Source organism: Ursus arctos, unplaced genomic scaffold (genome assembly GCF_023065955.2).
Source record: "Ursus arctos isolate Adak ecotype North America unplaced genomic scaffold, UrsArc2.0 scaffold_14, whole genome shotgun sequence".
NCBI classification, from domain to species: Eukaryota; Metazoa; Chordata; class Mammalia; order Carnivora; family Ursidae; genus Ursus; species Ursus arctos.
Genome location: NW_026622808.1, coordinates 47,339,920 through 47,358,688, shown reverse-complemented (window position 1 = coordinate 47,358,688; position 18,769 = coordinate 47,339,920). Strand labels below are relative to the sequence as shown.

The following is an 18,769-nucleotide window of genomic DNA, read 5'->3' as shown; positions in this document are numbered from 1 at the left end:
ATTGAGGACTAAAGATGGTAACTGTGTCATCAGAAACCCATCCCTCTGGGTGTGTTTAAGCTTTTTCCCCCAGCTTAGCCAGGGGTGTCTGTAACAGAATGAGGAAGGGCCCCTACTGACACTACATTCTCTGTCCTGTACCGTTCCAGCAACCTGGCAAGCAACCGGATTGGCACCCTGGAGTCGGGAGCATTTGATGGTCTGTCACGGTCGCTGGTAATGCTTCGCCTGAGCAAAAACAGGATCACGCAGCTTCCCATGAAAGCATTCAAGTTACCCAGGCTGACACAACTGTGAGTACAGAAACCTGCACTTTAATTAAGGTTAGCCAAACTTTATGGAGGCCAGATTTCCCCACGGACCTCGTTCCAAACGCGACCCCTTCCTCACTTCCCCTCGGTCAGACTCTGCATAAACTATCATTAATGGCCCTGTGGCGACACCTAATAAAAGCAAATGAGAAGCTGGGTCTGGGGCCTATGGGCTGCCTCAGGTTGTGCAGAAATCAAGATCCACTGAGGACATACATGCTTGTCCTCATTGGCACTTTCCAAAATGAAATGAGGAGTCCTGCTGGCTAGCTGATCCTGGCTAATGCTTAGGCTGTGTGGGTTGGGGTGTCTATCTTGGGGGGTTCGTGTGTGTTTTACAGGTCCCATAAAATCTGTACTGTGGGCATTATGGGGTCCAGCACCTTCTGAGCAGTCTGACAGGAAGTCGGTGTAGCCAGAGGTGGAGGTGGTGGCCGGAGGTTCTGTTTCGTGCGCTCAAAGCTGAGTGCACTCCTAGGGTGAGACAGGGTGTGGATTCCAGAAACCTGTTTCCTGGAGCCCAGTGGATCATGTGCTCCCTGGTTGTTTTCCTGTGTCCTCTTTGGGTCAGAAGAGTGTATGTCGGGAAAGTAAGCTAATGTCGGAGATTGGGTTTAAATAGAACACAATAGTTGTTCAGGGTCAGGTTTGGCAGCAAGACAGGGCGCCCTGCCCCCCAGCGCCCTCACGCCTGTGCTTCCCTCACTCACACACACACTCTCACTCATACACACGCTTTCTCTCACACATATACTCATTCTCACACATACACTCATTCACACACTCACACACTTTCACACATACACTCATTGACACATGCTCACACGCTTACACACTCACACATATGCACACTTGCACATTCACTCATTCACACTCAAAACACACGCTCATGCTCTTACATACACTCATTCACACTCAAACACATGCGCTGTTACACACTCTCACTCACACACACACACACCCGTGCAGAGCATCTCTGGACTCTCGATGCTCAGGACGTTGTGTGTGGGGCAGCGTCATGAGACACTACAGAAGTATTTGGGGGAAAACCAAGGGCTTTCTGGCTAGCCATGCGTTCTCCCCCCCTTCGCCCAGTGTTACTAATGCGTCCAGCCCGCCCGGATTCCTGCAGTCTTCTGGTGCACCGAGGCTTTGTCACACGGTCGGAAGCCGGCTGTGTGTGCTTCATGGTGTGTCAGCTCCCCTCCTCCCCCACGTGCACTCGCTCCTCTCCCATCAGTAGAGACCCCGTTAACGCCTCCAGGGGAAAGTGTCATTGCCATCTGCTGTCCGGTGGTTGGGTTTTTCCTGGGTCGAGGCATCTAGTATGCATTTCTGTTGCTGAGCTAAGAGACACCTCACCTAAGATGTCCCCATCCTGAGTCACAGCCACCTCCTCACAGCAGAGTCATGGATGTTTGGGGAGGAAGTGGTGCACTCGGTCCTTGGGAGGCATGGTGGGGCTGGCTTCTGGGGGGCCCTGTGCCCTCTTGCATTCAGGAGCCCTGGCCCAGTCTGTGTCCCTGCCTGTGTGGCGGGCAGGAGCGGCCGTAAGACACCCAGTGGGCCCTGCCGCACCTCTGAGCTTCGCTGGGACGTCCTCACCACGGTTTTCCCTGCTGGCTCAGAAACCCAGCTGGGCCTGCATGAGAACAGTTGTAGGCGGGGAACATGCAGCGAGGCCTCAGCCCACTGCCTTCCGTCTCTTTAGGGACCTGAATAGGAATCGCATTCGGGTCATCGAGGGCCTGACATTCCAGGGGCTTGACAGTTTGGAGGTGCTAAAGCTCCAGCGAAACAACATCAGCAAGCTCACGGATGGGGCCTTCTGGGGACTGTCCAGGATACACGTGCTGTAAGTGGGGTGCTGGGTTCCGGGCGGGGCCCGTGCTTGGCTCCGGCGCTGGGGCCCTGCGTGCGCGCCTCTGCCCCCTGCCTTGCAGGGCTGTGGAGCTCCGCCCCCCGCCTTGAAGGACCGTGGCGGACTTCCGCAGGACCTGGCCCCCTGCCCTTTGGGTCTCGGGAGGCTGGGCGGTGCTCAGTAGCTTTGGTGACTTTGCCTAATGTAAGGGTCTTTTTCTCAGAGGTCAGGAAAGGCTCTGGGGGGAGTTTCCGTGGGTCTGGTGGAGGAAGCAGGCTGGTGAAGGTGGAAGACGGAGCCGTTTGCTCAGGCTTCTCTCCCCCTGCCACGTCCTCAGCGAGCAGCGGGGTGCAGAGTGGGCCCCCTCCCACGGGCTGCAGGAAGTTCCCTGCCTCCCTGTTTGGGACTTGCCCGTCTGTCTGGATGTGCAGGTGGGCCTACAGGATCGAGTTCATCCTGGGAGATTTATTTATGTTTCGTGAGCTAATCAGGCCCCTCGGTGCAGATGTTCCACTTTTTACAAGGGAGCGCTCCCTCCCGCCAGATGTGTACGGTCACACAGCACGCCTGCAGCAAGAGTCACGTAAAGCAGTGGCAGGAAGGCCTGTGGAGAAGGGCAGAGAAGGCGGTTACCGATCTTTCCTTTTTAAACATTTAAATTAGTTTGTTTTCAGCGGTCCATACAGTCAGAGTACAGAAACGTGGCCTAGGCCACTCTCCTCCCCCATTCTCTCTTTACCCCGCTTCTGCTCCCAAAGGGCAGTCTCTGGTCATCCTCTCCTGGTTGGTTTTTCTTTGTTCTTTTTTTCTTTTTTTCATTATTTTATTTTTAAGTAATTTCTACACCCAACGTGGGTCTCAAACTCACAGCCCTGAGATCAAGAATCTCAGGCCCCACCAACTGAGCCCGCCAGGAGCCCTTCTTGTTGGTTTCCCCCGTCTTGGTGGGTCAGCTGGAGACTTGTTATGGTCAGTGATGTAACTCGCTCAGGAACACCCCCCCCACACACACACACGCATGAGCATGCATGTACACACACACCCCTCCCTTCCAGGCTCTAAAGTTATATCACTGTGTTTATGTCTCTTGTTATCTTGGCCACGGAAATAGTAAACAAGAACTCTGCATCCCGTCTCATCAGCTCTGCACCATGCTTATTATCAGTAGCGTCCCTGTTGACCCCCTCTTCCCACCCATCCCCAAATCCGTACACTCTGAGGTGAGGGCATCAGCATTCACACTGAGGTCCTGCTTCTCCTTCTTTTCCTGCTCCTGGGATTGGCCGCACGTCTTTTTCTATCTATTCAAAAGCACTTTTTTTTTTTTAAGATTTTATTTATTTATGTGACAGACAGCCAGCGAGAGAGGGAACACAGCAGGGGAGTGGGAGAGGAAGAAGCAGGCTGCCAGCGGAGGAGCCCAATGTGGGACTTGATCCCGGAACGCCAGGATCATGCCCTGAGCCGAAGGCAGACGCTTTAACGACTGCGCTACCCAGGCGCCCTGAAAAGCACTTTTACTGGACCTCCTTAAAACTGTCGTTTTGAGCTGCGAAATCCAGGTGGTCGTGCGCTGGGTGTGCTGAGATTCAAGGAGAGTTCTCAGAAGAAAATGGAGTTAGCACATACCCTTTGGTTTTTATGTTGGGCACATTCATATGCGTTGAAGATGATGAGTTGCCCGAGAGGTTATTTATAAATGGGCTCACCTTTTGAGCAGTGGCAGAAAGTGAGACAGATGAAAGCAAAACCTGGTTGCCCACAGGCCTTGTGATGTGAATGTGGGGCAACACTGGAATTAGAGGCCAGTCTGGTGGGGTCATCCTGGGTTCGGGTGTGCAGGGTCTGGAAGCAGGTAAGAATGTCCTCACATGAGGGACGCCCTCCGCACCGTGCTGAAATTATGGCATTTTCCTGTTTGCTTCTCGTAACAGCCTCGTGAAGCTGCTACCCTTGGGTCTCTCCATCTTACTGATGTTTCAGCCCCATTCAGCAAAGTGGCAAGATGGGGGTTTAAATCCAAGTAGTCTGACCCCCGAGCTAAGGCGTGTCTCTAGGCACCATCGTCCTGAGCCCTGACTTGGTTCGCCAGACCTGGGCTTGAATTTCAGCCCCTCACTGCTTGCAGAGCTGTGGCATGAAGTTAGCTAACTTCTCCCAGCCGCAGTTTCCTTACCTCTAAGAGGGAGATGATAGGTATGCCCCACTTTCTCTTCTTTCTCTTCCTTTCACGGGCTCGGGTGTTGCTGTGCCCTGTGCTCGGAACCCTTCTGCCCAGTTGGGCATCTGGTTCCCTTGTAGTCGGCTAACCAGGTCACATCAAGGATGTTTCCCCTTGCCCTCCGAGCTCCCGAGTTGGCCTGGACACTGACGGCCGTCTGTCGGGTTCGCCGGTCCTCCCCCATGTCCTTCCCAGACACACGTGAGCACAGACACGCCCGCGCCACCAGGCCCCCCATCCTCTCACGCGCCGTCGTTAGATCCTCAGTGCACCCGCGTGGGGTGCAGGGGGACTGCCCGCGTGCGGGGCGGTCAGCGAACGTGAGCGCGCCGCCGGCAGGCCCGCCCTCACCGCCGTGCGCTGTCGTTGCAGGCACCTGGAGTACAACAGCCTGGCGGAGGTGAGCAGAGGCTGGCTGTACGGCCTCTCGGCCCTGCACCAGCTCCTCCTGAGCGGCAACTCCATCACCCGCATCAGCCGAGAAGGCTGGGGCTTCTGCCCGAAGCTGCACGAGCTGTAAGTGTCCGGCCTTCGCTCCGGCAGAGAGACTCTTAGGGACTCTGCCCGTGGGGGACCCCTCTGGAGCAGGACGCCCTAGGCCTGATGGGGTCCGTGGCACAGCGGCCTCCGCAAGCTCAGACGGGGCAGGCAGGCCTGCAGCCTGTGTCGGGGTAGATGGCCCCAGCCAGCCAGGCCCAGAGCGGGACCTCAGTGCTTTGAGCGGGACGCCCTCCTGATGTCCTCTCCTCACCCCCGCTTTCAGATTTGCTGGGGCTGCAGGGGTGGCCCTAGGTCTCTGCAGGCAGCCTGTGCCCCGGGGGCCTTCTTGGCCTTGGAGAGGGTTCTAGAAGGGAAGCCTACACAGTGTTCTCCTTGCAGCTGTTTGGAGAGCTTTCGTACATTGATGGCTATACCCAGTGATACGCACGTCTGTAGTGACAAGGCTTATTTGGGCTCACACACAGAAAGGACTGACCCTGAGCGATGGTGACACCCTGACAGTGGGAGAATTGCACGGTCAGGGCGTCTGCCTTCCTTCCCTTAGACACGTCTTCAGGCCCTCAGCTCCGGCCCTGTGGCTGGAGGACGAGGTGCCTGTGCTCCTCCCTGAGCTGTGTGTGGCCCCTCCTCCCTTCCAGACACCCCCAGACCAGGCTCCAGGCCGGGATGAGGGATCCTGAGACCGACAGTGACCTTCCCGCTCGTGGCAGGAGGGCCTGGGCCTGGTGTGACATTGGTGCAGCACTGGCCAATAAAAGGGTACTGCCGGGGCTCGGGGGGCACGCTCGCGCCCCCTTGTTTCTGACTCCCGTGCAGTAGATGGGTGCTCCCCACCATGTGGGCTCCTTCCCTGTAATGCACTCTGGGTTTGTCGGTTCCAGCGTAGTCCACTGTGTTTATTTGTGGGAGAGGCTCTGGGTGTGTTTTCTTTTTTTTAGACTTGACTGTAGGAGAAGATTCACCCACTGAAATGAACGGCTCTTGAAAGTGTCAGGCCTCTGTCTTGTCTCTGTCTTGACCTCACCAGGCAAGCAAGGCAATGTTTAAACTCAGTGTTGAGTCTTGAGGTGTTCGTTTTTTTTTTTCCCCCCAAATTTTTTATATATGACAGAGGGAGAGAGAGCACAAGCAGGGGGAGTGGCAGGCAGAGGGAGAGGGAGAAGCAGGCTCCCCTGCAGAGCAGGGAGCCTGATGTGGGACTCGATCCTCAGACCCTGGGACCATGACCCAAGCCCAAGGCAGATCCTTCACCGACTGAGCCCCCCAGGCACCCCGAGGTGGTGTTTTTTTCCTCTTCTTTCATGTTTTCCCCATACCCTCGGCACACTGGTCTGGAGTTCTTATTTCAGCGACCCATGATTATCTCACATAAAAATCCATAGTCCTGCGTCTTTCCTCTTACGTACCTTCCTGGGGTTGTGAGTGTGTGTGTGTTAGCGTTAACCTTGTGGGTTTGGCTTCCTGGCCCTTCACGGCAGTGCGGCTGCCTGTTACTCTTACGTGGTATGGATGGCTTCTGACCAGCTCTTGGCTCAGGCTGTGGCCCCCCAGGGAACCCCCGGGGCTCCTGGTTGGTGGTTGTCCAGGCCTGGGAACCGTGAGGAAGCAGGAGAGGCCTCCTCCGTCCCCCCTGCCGAGCCAGGCCAGTCGCTGAGTGAGGAGCAGTGTGCTGCCTGGCTGGAGGCAGGGTTTTGAGGCAGCCGTGAAGGCATGTCACCTGTGCCCCTCAGGCAGCCAGAGCAATGTGAGCTGTCATCTGTCCCCGTAACCAGGGGCAGAGAAGGTCACAGAAATGCCTCAACTGCCTGTCAGTTTGCCAGACGTCCAGTAACCTCAGAGGCAGAGTGAGCATTGCTCTCCAGCGTTTCCTGCCCCTCCTCTAAGCTCAATTCTGTAATTGCAGGTAAGGATGTATTTCTGATCACTTGCCAGGTCTTTCCAACTGACAGACACACACCATGACTTATTTCTCCGGGAGGGAAAGAATGTTACTCCCTGCTGCCTTTAAAAACTCATTAATCTTCTCCGAATTTATTTTGCTTCTTCCTGCCCCAACCTAAATTTCCCATTTTTCAACGATGGAGGATTAATAGGACAAGTAGCCAACCCAGGGCCCTGTGGTGTCAGAGGCGCGGGAGGGCGTGCTGGGAGGAAGGTTTGATTCTGATGCTCGGGGAAGATGTGTGATTTGCGGGGCCTGTTCCCTGTCCTTCTCACAGTAGGATGGGGGGCATCATGCGGGGAGGCCGGCTGGGGTGGGAGCACCGAGACAGGAGCCAGCCGGCGGCCTGGGAAGGCAGGAAGTTCTGTGAGGCAGGCCGCCTCCACACGGCGGCTAGTGGTGCCCTCTGCTGGCCGATGTCGGCAGTCTGACGGGGCTCCCTTGCTCACTGTCCGAGCCCGCTGGGCTCCAGTCCCTGTCGTGAGAGGTCTCTGATAGCCTGAGTCAGGATCCTCCATGGACCCTGGCATGAGGGATCGGAGCCTTGAGTGTTGTCGGGTTTTATGACCTTGTAACGTGCTCTCTGGTCTTCGTGATCTATACGAATACTCCAGGAGCCGAACTCTGTGGGTGTGGGGCCCTGCGGGTTCCTAGCTGCACGACCCCTCTGGCCCTTGGGATTCTGGTGAGCCTGCCAGTGTCCCGTCATCCCACCTGCTGACTGCGGCTCGATGTTGAGGAGGGGGCAGGGCGTGCCCGTGTTACGTGCACGGCGGTGACGTTTGCTTGCCTCCCCCAGGGTCTTGTCCTTTAATAATCTCACCCGGCTGGACGAGGAGAGCCTGGCCGACCTGAGTAGCCTAAGCACGCTGCGCCTCAGCCACAACTCCATCAGCCACATCGCGGAAGGCGCCTTCAAGGGACTCAAACATCTGCGTGTTCTGTACGTCATTCGCCGGGGGATGGACGGAAGGAAGGGGTCCCCGGCTGGGAAGGCAGAATGGAGCCAGCCAGCTGCCTTGTGGAATTCCCTTCTCACTGCTTTCAAGTCAGGTGGATCCAGAGCTGACCCCCTGTGTGTGCAGAGTATCACACTTTCGTAGAATCAGCTGAAAAACTGGTTGAGCAGAAGAATGTCTCTCAGTCCCCCCCGCAGTGGTGCCGACAGGGTGACAGTGGCTCAAAGCCCTGCCATTCCTGAACAGTAGCTCCTGCGTGCCCCTGGCGGGATGCTAGGGCCGCATGGCCGGGAGCAGCCCCGCAGACCACAGCCGTGTGCTCCGTCTGTCTCCTCCTGAATCTTCCCCGTGTGCCGTCAGCACACGCCGGGTCCGGGAGGCCCCATTTCAGGAGAGGCATTTAGGAAATCCCTTGTCTTTCCTTGAGCTTCAGTAGAGTCATTGAACAAAATAGAGGCAGTAGTGTCCAGAATTTTCTTTTAAGTTCCGTGTTAGATGGGGTTGCCAGAAGTGGCTTCAAGATGCTTTTCTGGGAGTTAAAATTTTTCTTTTGTTGGCTCAGAGAACTTCCAGGCAACTGGGCATTCAGCCCCCAGAGAGGGGTGGATGATTTCCCCCCGACAGTCACGGTGGGATGTGAAGCCCCCTTCCCGGCGTGCCCCGCTGCACAGAGGGCCTGCTCCAGGGTGACAGGGAGGGAGGCCTGTGCACTTGCACCTGGCCCAGAGGCCAGAGTCGGCTTCAGTGCTGGGCCATTGTTGGGAGTGTGAAAGAGCCCAGATGCCAGGCTATTAAGTCCGAGGTCAGCCAGCCTTTGAGCGCTTGCAAGGCCCAAATAATAAGGCCGGGAACATTCAAATTGAGCCAGAAAGAAGAGAAAAGCTTTGGCAGCCAGAGCGAGGAGTGGGGAGACAGGCTCACACAGCGGCAGCCCTGGGTCCCTGGCTTTCAGTCTGAAGATAATAAGGAGAAACCCGTTGAAAGGAGGGGTCCCTTCCAGCAGCAGAATCTTTCTGCTCCGAGCTTTCTGCTCTAAGATAAAGGTCAGAGGGAGCACTGCACTTCCCGGGCGGAGCTCCCCTCCCTCCTGGCAGTGCTGATTCCTTGCAAAGGCCTTCACGGGGCCAGGAGCAACATCCCTTTCGGCACTGGCAAGGGTTCGGGAGAGGAAGGCGTAGGAACCCAGAACCGCGGGGGACGTTGGAGGGGCTGCTGGTGGGGCAGAGTGGGGGCCTGGTCACCAGGTGGGAGCCTCGCCTAGCACTGGGATCTGCCCTGGAAGCTGGGGGAGGAAGCTGAGTCATCTGCCTTGTGATCTGCATTGTTGGAGGAGACTGGGCTGAAAAGTTGGCCTCATCCGCCAGCCCTGGCAAGTGGGTCACAAGTCTGACTCAGCGCCCAGATGTCGTCCCTGGCTCCGAGTCAGCGCCTGTGCAGGCCCCGCGAGGAGGGGCAACTCTGGCCTCCAAACCCACTTGCCAGCATGGAGTGGCCCCAGGGAGGACCCCATATGGGGGCCTCTTTCTTCGCTGTCTCCTTCTTCCATGTGCCTTGGGCGGTTTCTTAGTCACGTCCAAGAAAGGGACTGTGGTCGGTGTGAGAGCAGACGGGAAACTTAAAGAACCTTTCAGGCTCATTCTCAGTACCACTGGTCATATGCCTGCTCTGGGGGGGGGGGTTTCCCATGTGCTGACTGCACCCTCTCCCTGCCCCGGGGCCAGGTCCTACCCATGTGGGGAGCACCCACGGAGCTGGGGGAGCTCAATGTTTGAGGCATGTGTCCGCTGTGCAGGAAGGCTGAGAACGCCAGGCCGTGCCCCAAGGTGTGTGGAATGGGCTTGCCGTGGCTCAGCGCTGACACTTGTGTTGCCCGTACGTTACAGCTGGGCATCTAGAATCCACCCAGATGTTTTCAGCTTCCAGCTGGCAGAGTGGGTGTCTGTCTATTTTCCCACTTGATGTTAAAGAGAGTTGAGAACTCAGGCTGGATGGTGAGCCTTCTTTCTCTCTCCTGCCCAGGGATCTGGACCATAACGAGATTTCGGGCACGATAGAGGACACCAGTGGCGCTTTCACGGGGCTCGACAGTCTCAGCAAGCTGTGAGTATCTCCGCGCTCTAGCTTCTGTGGCTGGTGCACAGCGGTTCTCGGGCTCCCCCACGCCTCCTTTGTTCTGGGCCCAGCTGGAACAGGGCTGGCTCGCATTTATCTTTCTTTTGTTTGGGGAGAAAACTCTGAATAAGGGAGCCAAGGCATCCCAGCCTCTCTCTGGCCAGTGGTCTCCTCACTGCCCTGGGTGGTGGTTTCCCTGTGGCTGAAGACTGGTGTTCAGAGGCCTGTTAGATTTTCCTTTTCTGCTGAATTTGTGACTGACATAGAAACAGCTAAATTTTTTGTCTTGTTTTGCACAAAGAACTCTTGGCCTCTTAATTCCTAGAAATTGTGTGAAATTCTAAAGCCAAGTACTGTTCGTGGTTTGGAGTGTCTGGTCAGTACTTGTGTTGTCAATCATAACGTTAAACAGAAACGGTCATTACCATAGGTTAATTGAACAGCTTCGAGGTTTCTGGTGTTTTTATTTTATAGAATTTGTCAGTCACTCTGCAGGGTGCGTACGTGTGTTATATCTAACAACCTCCTGAGTGCACGCTCTATTCTGCACCGTTCGTGGCTGGAGAAACACAGGGGAAGGGATTATGCCCCAAACCACACAGTGGGGAGGGTCAGGACCGGCTCCAGAGCTCACACTGTTCTCCCTCGTCCCACCTGCTTGCCCTCCGCGTGTCACCAGCCCTCCCTGCGTGTGTCCTCCAGGAGTGGGGATGGGAGCTGCCATGACCACTGACTAGCGACTCCAGGAGAGCCTGCGACGGGGGGAGTCTCTCTGTAGAGTGAGAGCCTCGCATTGATGTTGGAAAGTGTGGTTTTTAGACTCAGAGTTCTGAGGAAGGATCGCTGTCTTGGCTCTCTCACAGTTCTCTCTTCTCGAGCATCCTGTGTCTGACAACATGTCAAAATGTCCATCAGTCTTCCTTCTCCTTCCCTAAAAAAGCACTCCCTCCTCGCCACCTCCTGGCCCCTGCATCTAGCAAGCCCGGGAAGAGGCCGGACAGCGCCATAGCGGAGCTGCTGGGGCAGGGCACGTCTGTGTGGCCTCGCTCTCCGACGCCTGCCTGGCTGCGCCCTAACTCATGGATGTGGCGGGGGGGTGCAACAGGTGGCGCCACCAGGGCCTCTGGGGGGTAGGTCCCTCCAGTGGAACCTGGAGCTACATCTTGTGTGGTGTGGCTTCCGAGAGGCTCTGGCGCGTGAGTGCAGGTGGTCCCGGGATTCTGCAGATGCAGCCTGTGTCTGGGGCCTGGTGCTGCCTTCCTGATCGCTGCGCTTTGTCCCCATGTTTTCTCTTCCTTTGACCCACTGCACTAGGTTCAGCAGCTCTGCCTAAAGTCCTAAGTCCGTGTGCCTCACTCGCCCTGTGCTGTTGGACACAGGCTCCCTGAAGCCAGTGCCGTCCACACTGCCCTGGTCCTGAGGCTCCGGGGACCTTGGTAGAGTACGCTGTCTCTAGCCTCCCCCCGCCCACCCCACTGATCAGAGTCGGGCTGTGTCTGAATAAAGACAGGAAGCGCACAACTGGGGGAAATGGGGACAGGAATTGCTTAATATGGTTAAATATATGCACTTACTTAGATGGGGTGGTCTCGTGGTTATGTTGCAAAAGAAAGAATCCTCCTCTTGGATGAAAAAACGAAATGGCGGGACACCTGTGACCTGGCCTCCCGTTCAGCCAGGCTGAACAGGGGACGCAGCAGAGGGGAAGTAAGGCTCGCGCCGTCGGGTGAGGGGTGCAGCCGTGTAAGGGGCACCTGTGGGGTTCCTGACGCTCCGCCACCTGCCTGTGCTGATGTGTGGAATCTTCTCCGTTAAAGGGGAAATAAAGGAAAGCCTACCCTTTCCCGTGGTCCTGGTGCCCTGCTCTGGTTAAGAGGCACTCCACAGGGCGTGTGGAAGGTGTGGAGGAAGCGCTTAGTGGATGAGGGAAGGAAGGGGCCAGCGCTGCCTGGCTCTCCTCCCCGCTCAGGCTCCTCTGAGCGCTGCCTGGAAGCTCTGCTGCTCGGCCGTGGCTGGGAGACGTGGCCGTGACCCCGCACGGCCCCGTCCCGGTGGCTGGTGGCAAGTGCGCTGGGATCTGTCGGAAGTCGGGAGTGTGTTCGCACAGAGAAGGGCTGCCTGCCCCTTTAGAGCCGTCATGTCACCTGGGCCCCTTCATCCTGTGGGGCTGCGGTCACTGCTGGTCCCTCTGACCTGGCTCGGTCTGGCCTTGGAGCATGTGCGGGAAGGTGTTCAGGGACCTACCCGAGACTGGGAAGGGAGAAACTCCGGCCTTTGCTCAGTTATTCAAGGACCTGGGGTCCTTCCTGCCATGCGAGAGGCCAGACCTAAATGAAAAACCTTTCCGAGAAGGGAACAAGGGAGCAGCAGAGCCATGAAAGGCTCCCGTCTGCCGGTGTGGTGGAGGCTGCCCTGCCCTTAGTTTTCCGCTTGCTGAGTATAGCCATGTTGGATTGTTCTTGAATCTGGGGCTTCCTGCAGGGCAAGAATGCTACTAGCTCTAGCCCGTTTGCCAGTTTCCCTGTGATGATTATGCTCCCCCTCACCCCCGGCCCCTGTCTCATGTTGAGGGAACACTTCTGGGGGTTTGCAGTGTCCTAGTCTGTGAGGAGGCAAGGAGGCTTTCTGGAGCACAAATTAGCAGCAGAGGGGAGCAGTTAGTCACTTGTGTATGGGGGAAGAGGGGAGGTGAGGGGCTGCCCCGTGGTTCCAGCTCTCTCCATGGCATTTCCCCGGGGTGGGGGCATGTGTGTGCAAAGGGGGGTGTTAGGGGACACATGAAGAACTGGACCATGACACCAAGCCTCTTGCTTCCTCTGAGGTGGGGTGGACCTGGGCAGGTGCTGCCCCCACATATCTTCACAGAGCAGTGGCAGGGCCCACAGAGTGCTAGGCATTGTCACAGGTAGAGGAGAGGTGGGCGGGGGGGTCAACAAGTCATGTCCTCTGGGTCAGTACAGGGACTACCTTTGCAATCCCCCCGCGTCTGCAGGGCTGGTAGCAAGACCCAAAAGACCCTTTGGGAGCACTTAGCCATGCATAAGAGCTTGGATAGGTGACTTTTGGGAGACGTGGGGCAGATCAGGCCTGTGGTCCCTTCTCTGGGAGCCCCGGACCAGGTGCAGCCAAGCCTCAGCTGCCCGCTGACATGGGGACGGAAGGAGCCTCCCCACGGCCCGTGGTGCCGGCTTTCCCCTCTCCCCACAGCCACCCTTTATTGGAGCCGGCCCAGCCTGCCAGCTTGAGCCCCGGCCCCCAGATGTCGGCCTGGAGAATGTAAGAGGCTATTTTAATCCACCAGCAGGATGATTAACCCCCACATAATTGAGAATTTGTTTTATTGCTATTGTTACCATTAGGAATAACGGTCTGCCCTCGCTGTAAAAGAGGTCAGGGTGACTAATATGTAATGAAGGAAATAAAGCCCAGCTTTTTCCTGGATCTAGTTTACGGGAGATTTCACTAAACAGTTAATACGTTTTACTAGGACCTGGAGCACAGTGACCCGGCCTGGGGGACCCGAGGAAGCGAGAAGCTGGCAGGCGCTCGCAAGGGCTTGCGTTCGGCGCCCCGCGTGCTGCTCTTTGCCGGGCTCGCTCTGTGCTTGGGGGACGCGGTCCGCGCGGCCGCGGGTTTCTGCGCGTCTGGGTTGTTTCAGAATAAAAGCCTCCGATGGAGACAGCGTGTGGGGACTCTTTCAGGAGGACGCCGTTTCCACATCCACGCAGACTGCCTCCGCGAGAACGCACGTCGAAGGGGTCTCCGGCCTTCGTGCCCCTCGGCTGGCCGTGTGTGAAGCTGAACTCGGAGCCGCTGGTCGGCTGCTCGGGGGAGGCCCTGAGGGGAGGAGTCTGTTCCTCACAAAGCGGGGGGGGACCCAGCGGCTCTCATGCTTGTCCTGTAGGCGTCCCCGCGGGTTTTCAGTGCCCTCCCGAGAGCGGGGTGGGGAAGTGCGACCTTCTGTGGCTCATGGCGTTGGCTGGGCCTGTCCCGAAGGCGGCCCCGGGAGCCCTGCACCGTTGCTAGAAGCTCAGGGCCCGTGGGGCCATCTCTGGTTTCCTTCGAGGCTCCGATTTCCTTTCTTCGCTCCTTTCGGGGCAGGGCTGGTGCTTGCTGTCCCCCCTCATAGGTCTCCATGTTCATGCAGGTCTGAGGGTGGAGCAGGCCCCAGGTGGAGATCTTTCTCTGGTTCTGGTGGGATTCCAGACAACACCCGTGCTCTTCCGAGGTTGCTCCCCGTGCCCACCCTAGGAAGCCCTCCCTCCCAGGGCTGGGGACTCAGACTTCGCAGCAGCCCCCGTTCTTGACAAGCCCTTTAGATAATGCTGCTGGGCAGCGGGCGGGAGAGCCCACGCGCCTTGGGGCGCTCTCTGGCAGGTGGTTTCCTGTGCCTGCAGGAGGGGCAGGAAGTGCCCGGCTGGGCTGTCGTCAGTGTTGCATAGCATAGTGAGGAGGGAAAACTGGGACCTTAGTTCTTTTCATTCCCAGTGTCCAGCCCACTCAGTTCTTCCCCTTCCCCCCACCCCAAACAGACTTTCCTTTGGATTACACAGCCCCGCAGAAGCAGCATTCGTTCATTCCATGTGTTCAGCAGGGCACCAGATTGTGGTTTCCGGGACAGCTCTGGGTAGTTACGTGGAGGCTGTGATTGGAATTGCTTGGAAGTAGGAGCCCGTTCCCATGGGTAGGCAGTCCAGGGATACAGGTATTCGGTAACCTTGGAGGTTGACCTTTGAGGACCATTCTGGGATTTAATGAACCTCGGGCATCATTTAAAATCTGGACTCAACAACAACAGATCTGGGCCTTGCTTAAGAGGCCACAGTGTGGGGGCCTGCCCTGTACACCCTGAGGGGCCTTCCCAGAGGCAGGGGCGCCGCTCATGGTGGCTAGTAGGGTGCCTCTCAGGTGCGAGGGGCTGGGGAGCCATCTTGGTGGATGCCCATTTTCCTGCACTCGTCTTGCCTCCTTTGGGAACCTTTATCCCCAGTTTTCAGAAGTGGGTGGTAGATTTTAGTTCCAGAGATTGCACTCCCTTCCATGACTCTGCTCCCTCTCACTAGAACAGTGATCAGTCCCCTCTTTCCCGTGAGGCCCTTGGGTGGTCTGCAGAGACAGCCCGGGCTGGACAAGGGGATTTCCACTGAACATCGCAAGGAGCCTTTTCAGGCGAGACGGTGCATGCAATTGCAACCTGTCATCACTGTTAAATTCTAATAAAGATAAAAGTATTTCATTTCAGAAAAGGGGAAGGCCTGCATACTTCAGACCCGTAATCTGAGTGCAGGTCAGATTTCCACCTGCCCCTCACGGGACAGACTTATCAGATGGCATTGCCCTAATTGTGTGTTCTCTTTCTCCCATTCCTCCCTTGTCTCTCCCCCTCCGGTTTTTTTTGTTTGTTTGTTTTTTTCCCCCATCTCTGGATGTTTGGAAATGGCAGAACTCTGTTTGGAAACAAGATCAAGTCCGTGGCTAAAAGAGCCTTCTCGGGGCTGGAAGGCTTGGAGCACCTGTGAGTATCTCGCCAGACCTTCCCTGACCCAGAGGCCTGCCAAATGCGGCTGCCGGGGAAGTCTGCTAGCAATTTAATCACATCTTTGTAAACTGAGAAACAGCCTATTTGGAAACGCCAGCTGCTTCCTTCTCATTATAAGTCAGCTTCAACTTTGGCCTTTATTTTGCCCATGCCAGGAACAGTTACAGAACATATGGCCGGTCAGTGAGCACCTAATTAATGGGGCTGCTGTTTGGATAAATACCTCCCCCCTGCTCCTGCCCTGCTGCCCCACGGCATGGGCCCCTGCACAGACCCTGGGCCCTGTCACCTCGGTGCGGGCACTGTGTCCCGGCCCCGGCGGACCATTCCACAACAGCAGCCTGTCGGTGCCGAGCACATGGTGCGCTTAGCTGGGAGGTTTTCTCCTGCCCTGGTTGGCTCTGGGAGCCTGGGAGGAAGAGGATGGAGCCTGCCCAGGGACGTTAATGTTGTCACCATCTAGGGCAGATGCCTCCAGTACTGGATTCTTAGTCTGTTTGTCTGGAATCAAGTTGGACGTGAATTCTGTTGGGAATGTTTTGCCTGTTGACTTGCTGAGCGGGCCTCAGCCCAGCTGTGACGCTGCCCTCAGGCTGGTGTGGTTAGGAGGTTAGTCCATGCACTCGTGTCAGTGTCTGTGAGGGGACAGGCGCGTAGAGTGGACTTGGGACACGGGGTCGGGCTAGTACCTCCGGCACATGGTGGAACCAGGACTATCCTCAAAAATCCCTGAGCCTTTGGGCCCAGACACGTGGCTGATGGAAGGGTGCCCAGCCTTTGTCTGCGTAAGTAAAGAGTGTTCTTTTGCAGGAACCTTGGAGAGAATGCCATCAGATCTGTGCAGTCGGATGCCTTCGCGAAGATGAAGAATCTCAGAGAGCTGTGAGTACCTGGGACTCCATGGCCCTGGTTAACACGGGCAGAGGATTCGGAGTCGGAAATGCCTTAATGCTGTGATGCGTTGATTTATGTGCGAGATGGGGCCGTTTACATTTGTGCGTAGGCCCGTGGGGGCTGCTTCTGGATTGGGGTCTGCACACCTTTTCTTAAAGGGTCACACATATTGTCCGCTTTGTGGGCCAGAGGGTGTCTGTCACGGCAGCTGTACTGTCGTCATCACAGAAAGCAGCATCGATAATACATGTGCCTGGGCGTGGCTGTGTGCCACTAAATTCTTAGTCACGAAAAACCAGGCCCGCAGGCTGTATGTAGCTTACTAACCGCGGCTCTGGAGGATGTGAAATGAATTCTCTTCTAGAAAATGGATAGTCATTCCTTTAATGATGTCAAGTGCAAGTTTTCCTCACGTAGGTTTGCTTAAAATGGAGCAGCTCTGTTGCCAGGGGCTTCCGAAAGAGCGTGCTGGCCGGCGGGCGAGGCAGAGATCCCGTGTGGGATGGTCACAGGCAGCTGTGGGATTAGGGAAATGGTGCCGGCCCACGTCCATTCCAGGGCCCCACAGCACTTCACAGCTGGAGCTGCTGCCCCCGTAGACACTGACCACGGGCCCTTGGGTGACAGGGGTTGGAAAAGCTTGCCTGTGCCCTAGTCTCTGGCTGAGGAGCTCGTCTGGGTATTTAGGTGGCAACACCCACGTGTCCTTTCGTCTTCCTATACATTAATCTGATTCTGCAGCCACAAAGTCTAGCTGCAGTGTTCATTTCTGAGAGATTCAGCCTTTGTTTCTCAGAAGTGCTGACAGAAGGGTGGATGCCGAAGGATGGCCATCTTTGCGTCCTGACCTCATCCTCATGCCTGAGGCCACTCCTGGTGGGCCCTAGGGAGAAATGGGGAAGGAGGAAGGCGTAGTCCCCATACTTGAAAACGAAAGCAGGCCCCTGGTGACATTCCTCTGGATACGTGAGGGGAGGGGAGGCCTTTTAGGCACCTGCCTCATGGCTTTTATGCAGCCCTGAGAGTCAGGCCTGCTGAGTAGATGTTGTTTCTTGGAAGGGTCATGATCTTAAAATGGTGAGTGTTCACTGTGCATTTCTTTTAACTTTTCTTTGAAATTTTTCAAATATAATGTTGGAAGTAATTTGATTGAATGGGAAGAGGATATTCTGAAAAAGGGAAGGACAGATTTTCCTTCTGGCTTCCGTAAAAAATTGAGGTTTCCTGAGATACTTATCTAATTGGGAAGCATTGGCCTCTTCCAGGAGCTCGCCCCCCCCCCCCCCCCCCCCCCCCGCCAAATATGCTTCAGCCTGGTTCTGGAGGCTCAGCCTCGGCCCCTGCCTGGGTTTCCCGCCACTCGCTGCATGTACCCAGCTGTGGCTGGCCCTGGGCCCAGTCCTCTGATGGGAGAAACGGTTAATTCCACTTGGTCATTTTCTTCCCCCATCTGATCAAGGCAGGTTGTACCGTGCACTTAGTCATGCTCTGGGTAAATTTCCACAAGCGATGATTAGAAACACACTTTGAGTTGGAATCATGAAAATGCACCGTAAGCTAGCAGAGTGATGGGATGGCTGGAGGCGGGGGTTGCGGAAAGCCGTGCCTGTTAGCAGCTGACAAGAAGGAAGAGTAGCGGAAATCTGCAAAGCCTTGGGGTTGCTGGCAGTTTCCAGTCCCTTCTTCCAACCTCACCTTTATCTTTAAAGCGATGTATGTGTGTGGAGGGGAGGTCGGGGGGCGGTCAGTGTCCTTATTGTCTGGCCAGACTTGTCTTCATTGGTCTTGTTGGTCTTTTTTTTTTTTTTTTTTTTTTTTAAGAGAGAGCACACACACATGCACGTGAGACTCGGGGGGAGCGGGAGAGGGAGAAGGAGAGTCTAAGCAGGTTCCACCCTCAGCCCAGAGCCCGACACCGGGCTTGATCTCACCACCCTGAGATCATGACCTGAGCTGAAATCAAAAGTCAGACCCATTAATTAACCAACTGAGCCAACCAAGTTGCCCCGGTCTTGCTGGTCCTGACTCACTCTTTAGGAAAGTGTTCTTTCCACCCCGAATACCCAATCCGTCCGTGCTGAGGTCTCGTCTCCTCTGTGTGAGGTGGGCTTCATTGGAGAAGGTAGGAAATCGTGAAGCAAGCTAGGCCAATGCTATGTGGTGTGAGGAGTAACTCTCCCCACACACATTTCTGATCAACAGTAAATGTCAAATTTGCTTTCCTCACTCTGTTCCTGTGGCTCAAATGAAATAGGTCCCTGTCCTCCACCCAAGTGCCTCGAGTCCCACAGCGACAGCCCAGTGTCTTCCTGTAGACCTCACTAGGGCTTTCCCACTGATGACACAGAGAGGGGCAGCCACGCCACATGCCTACTTGATGGGGGCTTGTGACAGCATTTCTGACAGTGGGAGAGTTCCTCTCCGTGTGT

General features: G+C 56.1%; 1 protein-coding gene across 1 annotated transcript in view; it reads left to right on the top strand.

The window, feature by feature from the left end:
- Window positions 1-18,769, top strand: part of LRIG1 (leucine rich repeats and immunoglobulin like domains 1) — a 110,943-nt gene that overhangs the window by 76,545 nt on the left and 15,629 nt on the right. The window contains exons 5-11 of the mRNA XM_026501194.4: window positions 150-293; window positions 2,023-2,166; window positions 4,766-4,909; window positions 7,636-7,779; window positions 9,815-9,895; window positions 15,351-15,422; window positions 16,257-16,328. Coding sequence (XP_026356979.2) covers window positions 150-293; window positions 2,023-2,166; window positions 4,766-4,909; window positions 7,636-7,779; window positions 9,815-9,895; window positions 15,351-15,422; window positions 16,257-16,328 — 801 coding nt within the window. The remainder of the gene's footprint in view (window positions 1-149; window positions 294-2,022; window positions 2,167-4,765; window positions 4,910-7,635; window positions 7,780-9,814; window positions 9,896-15,350; window positions 15,423-16,256; window positions 16,329-18,769) is intronic.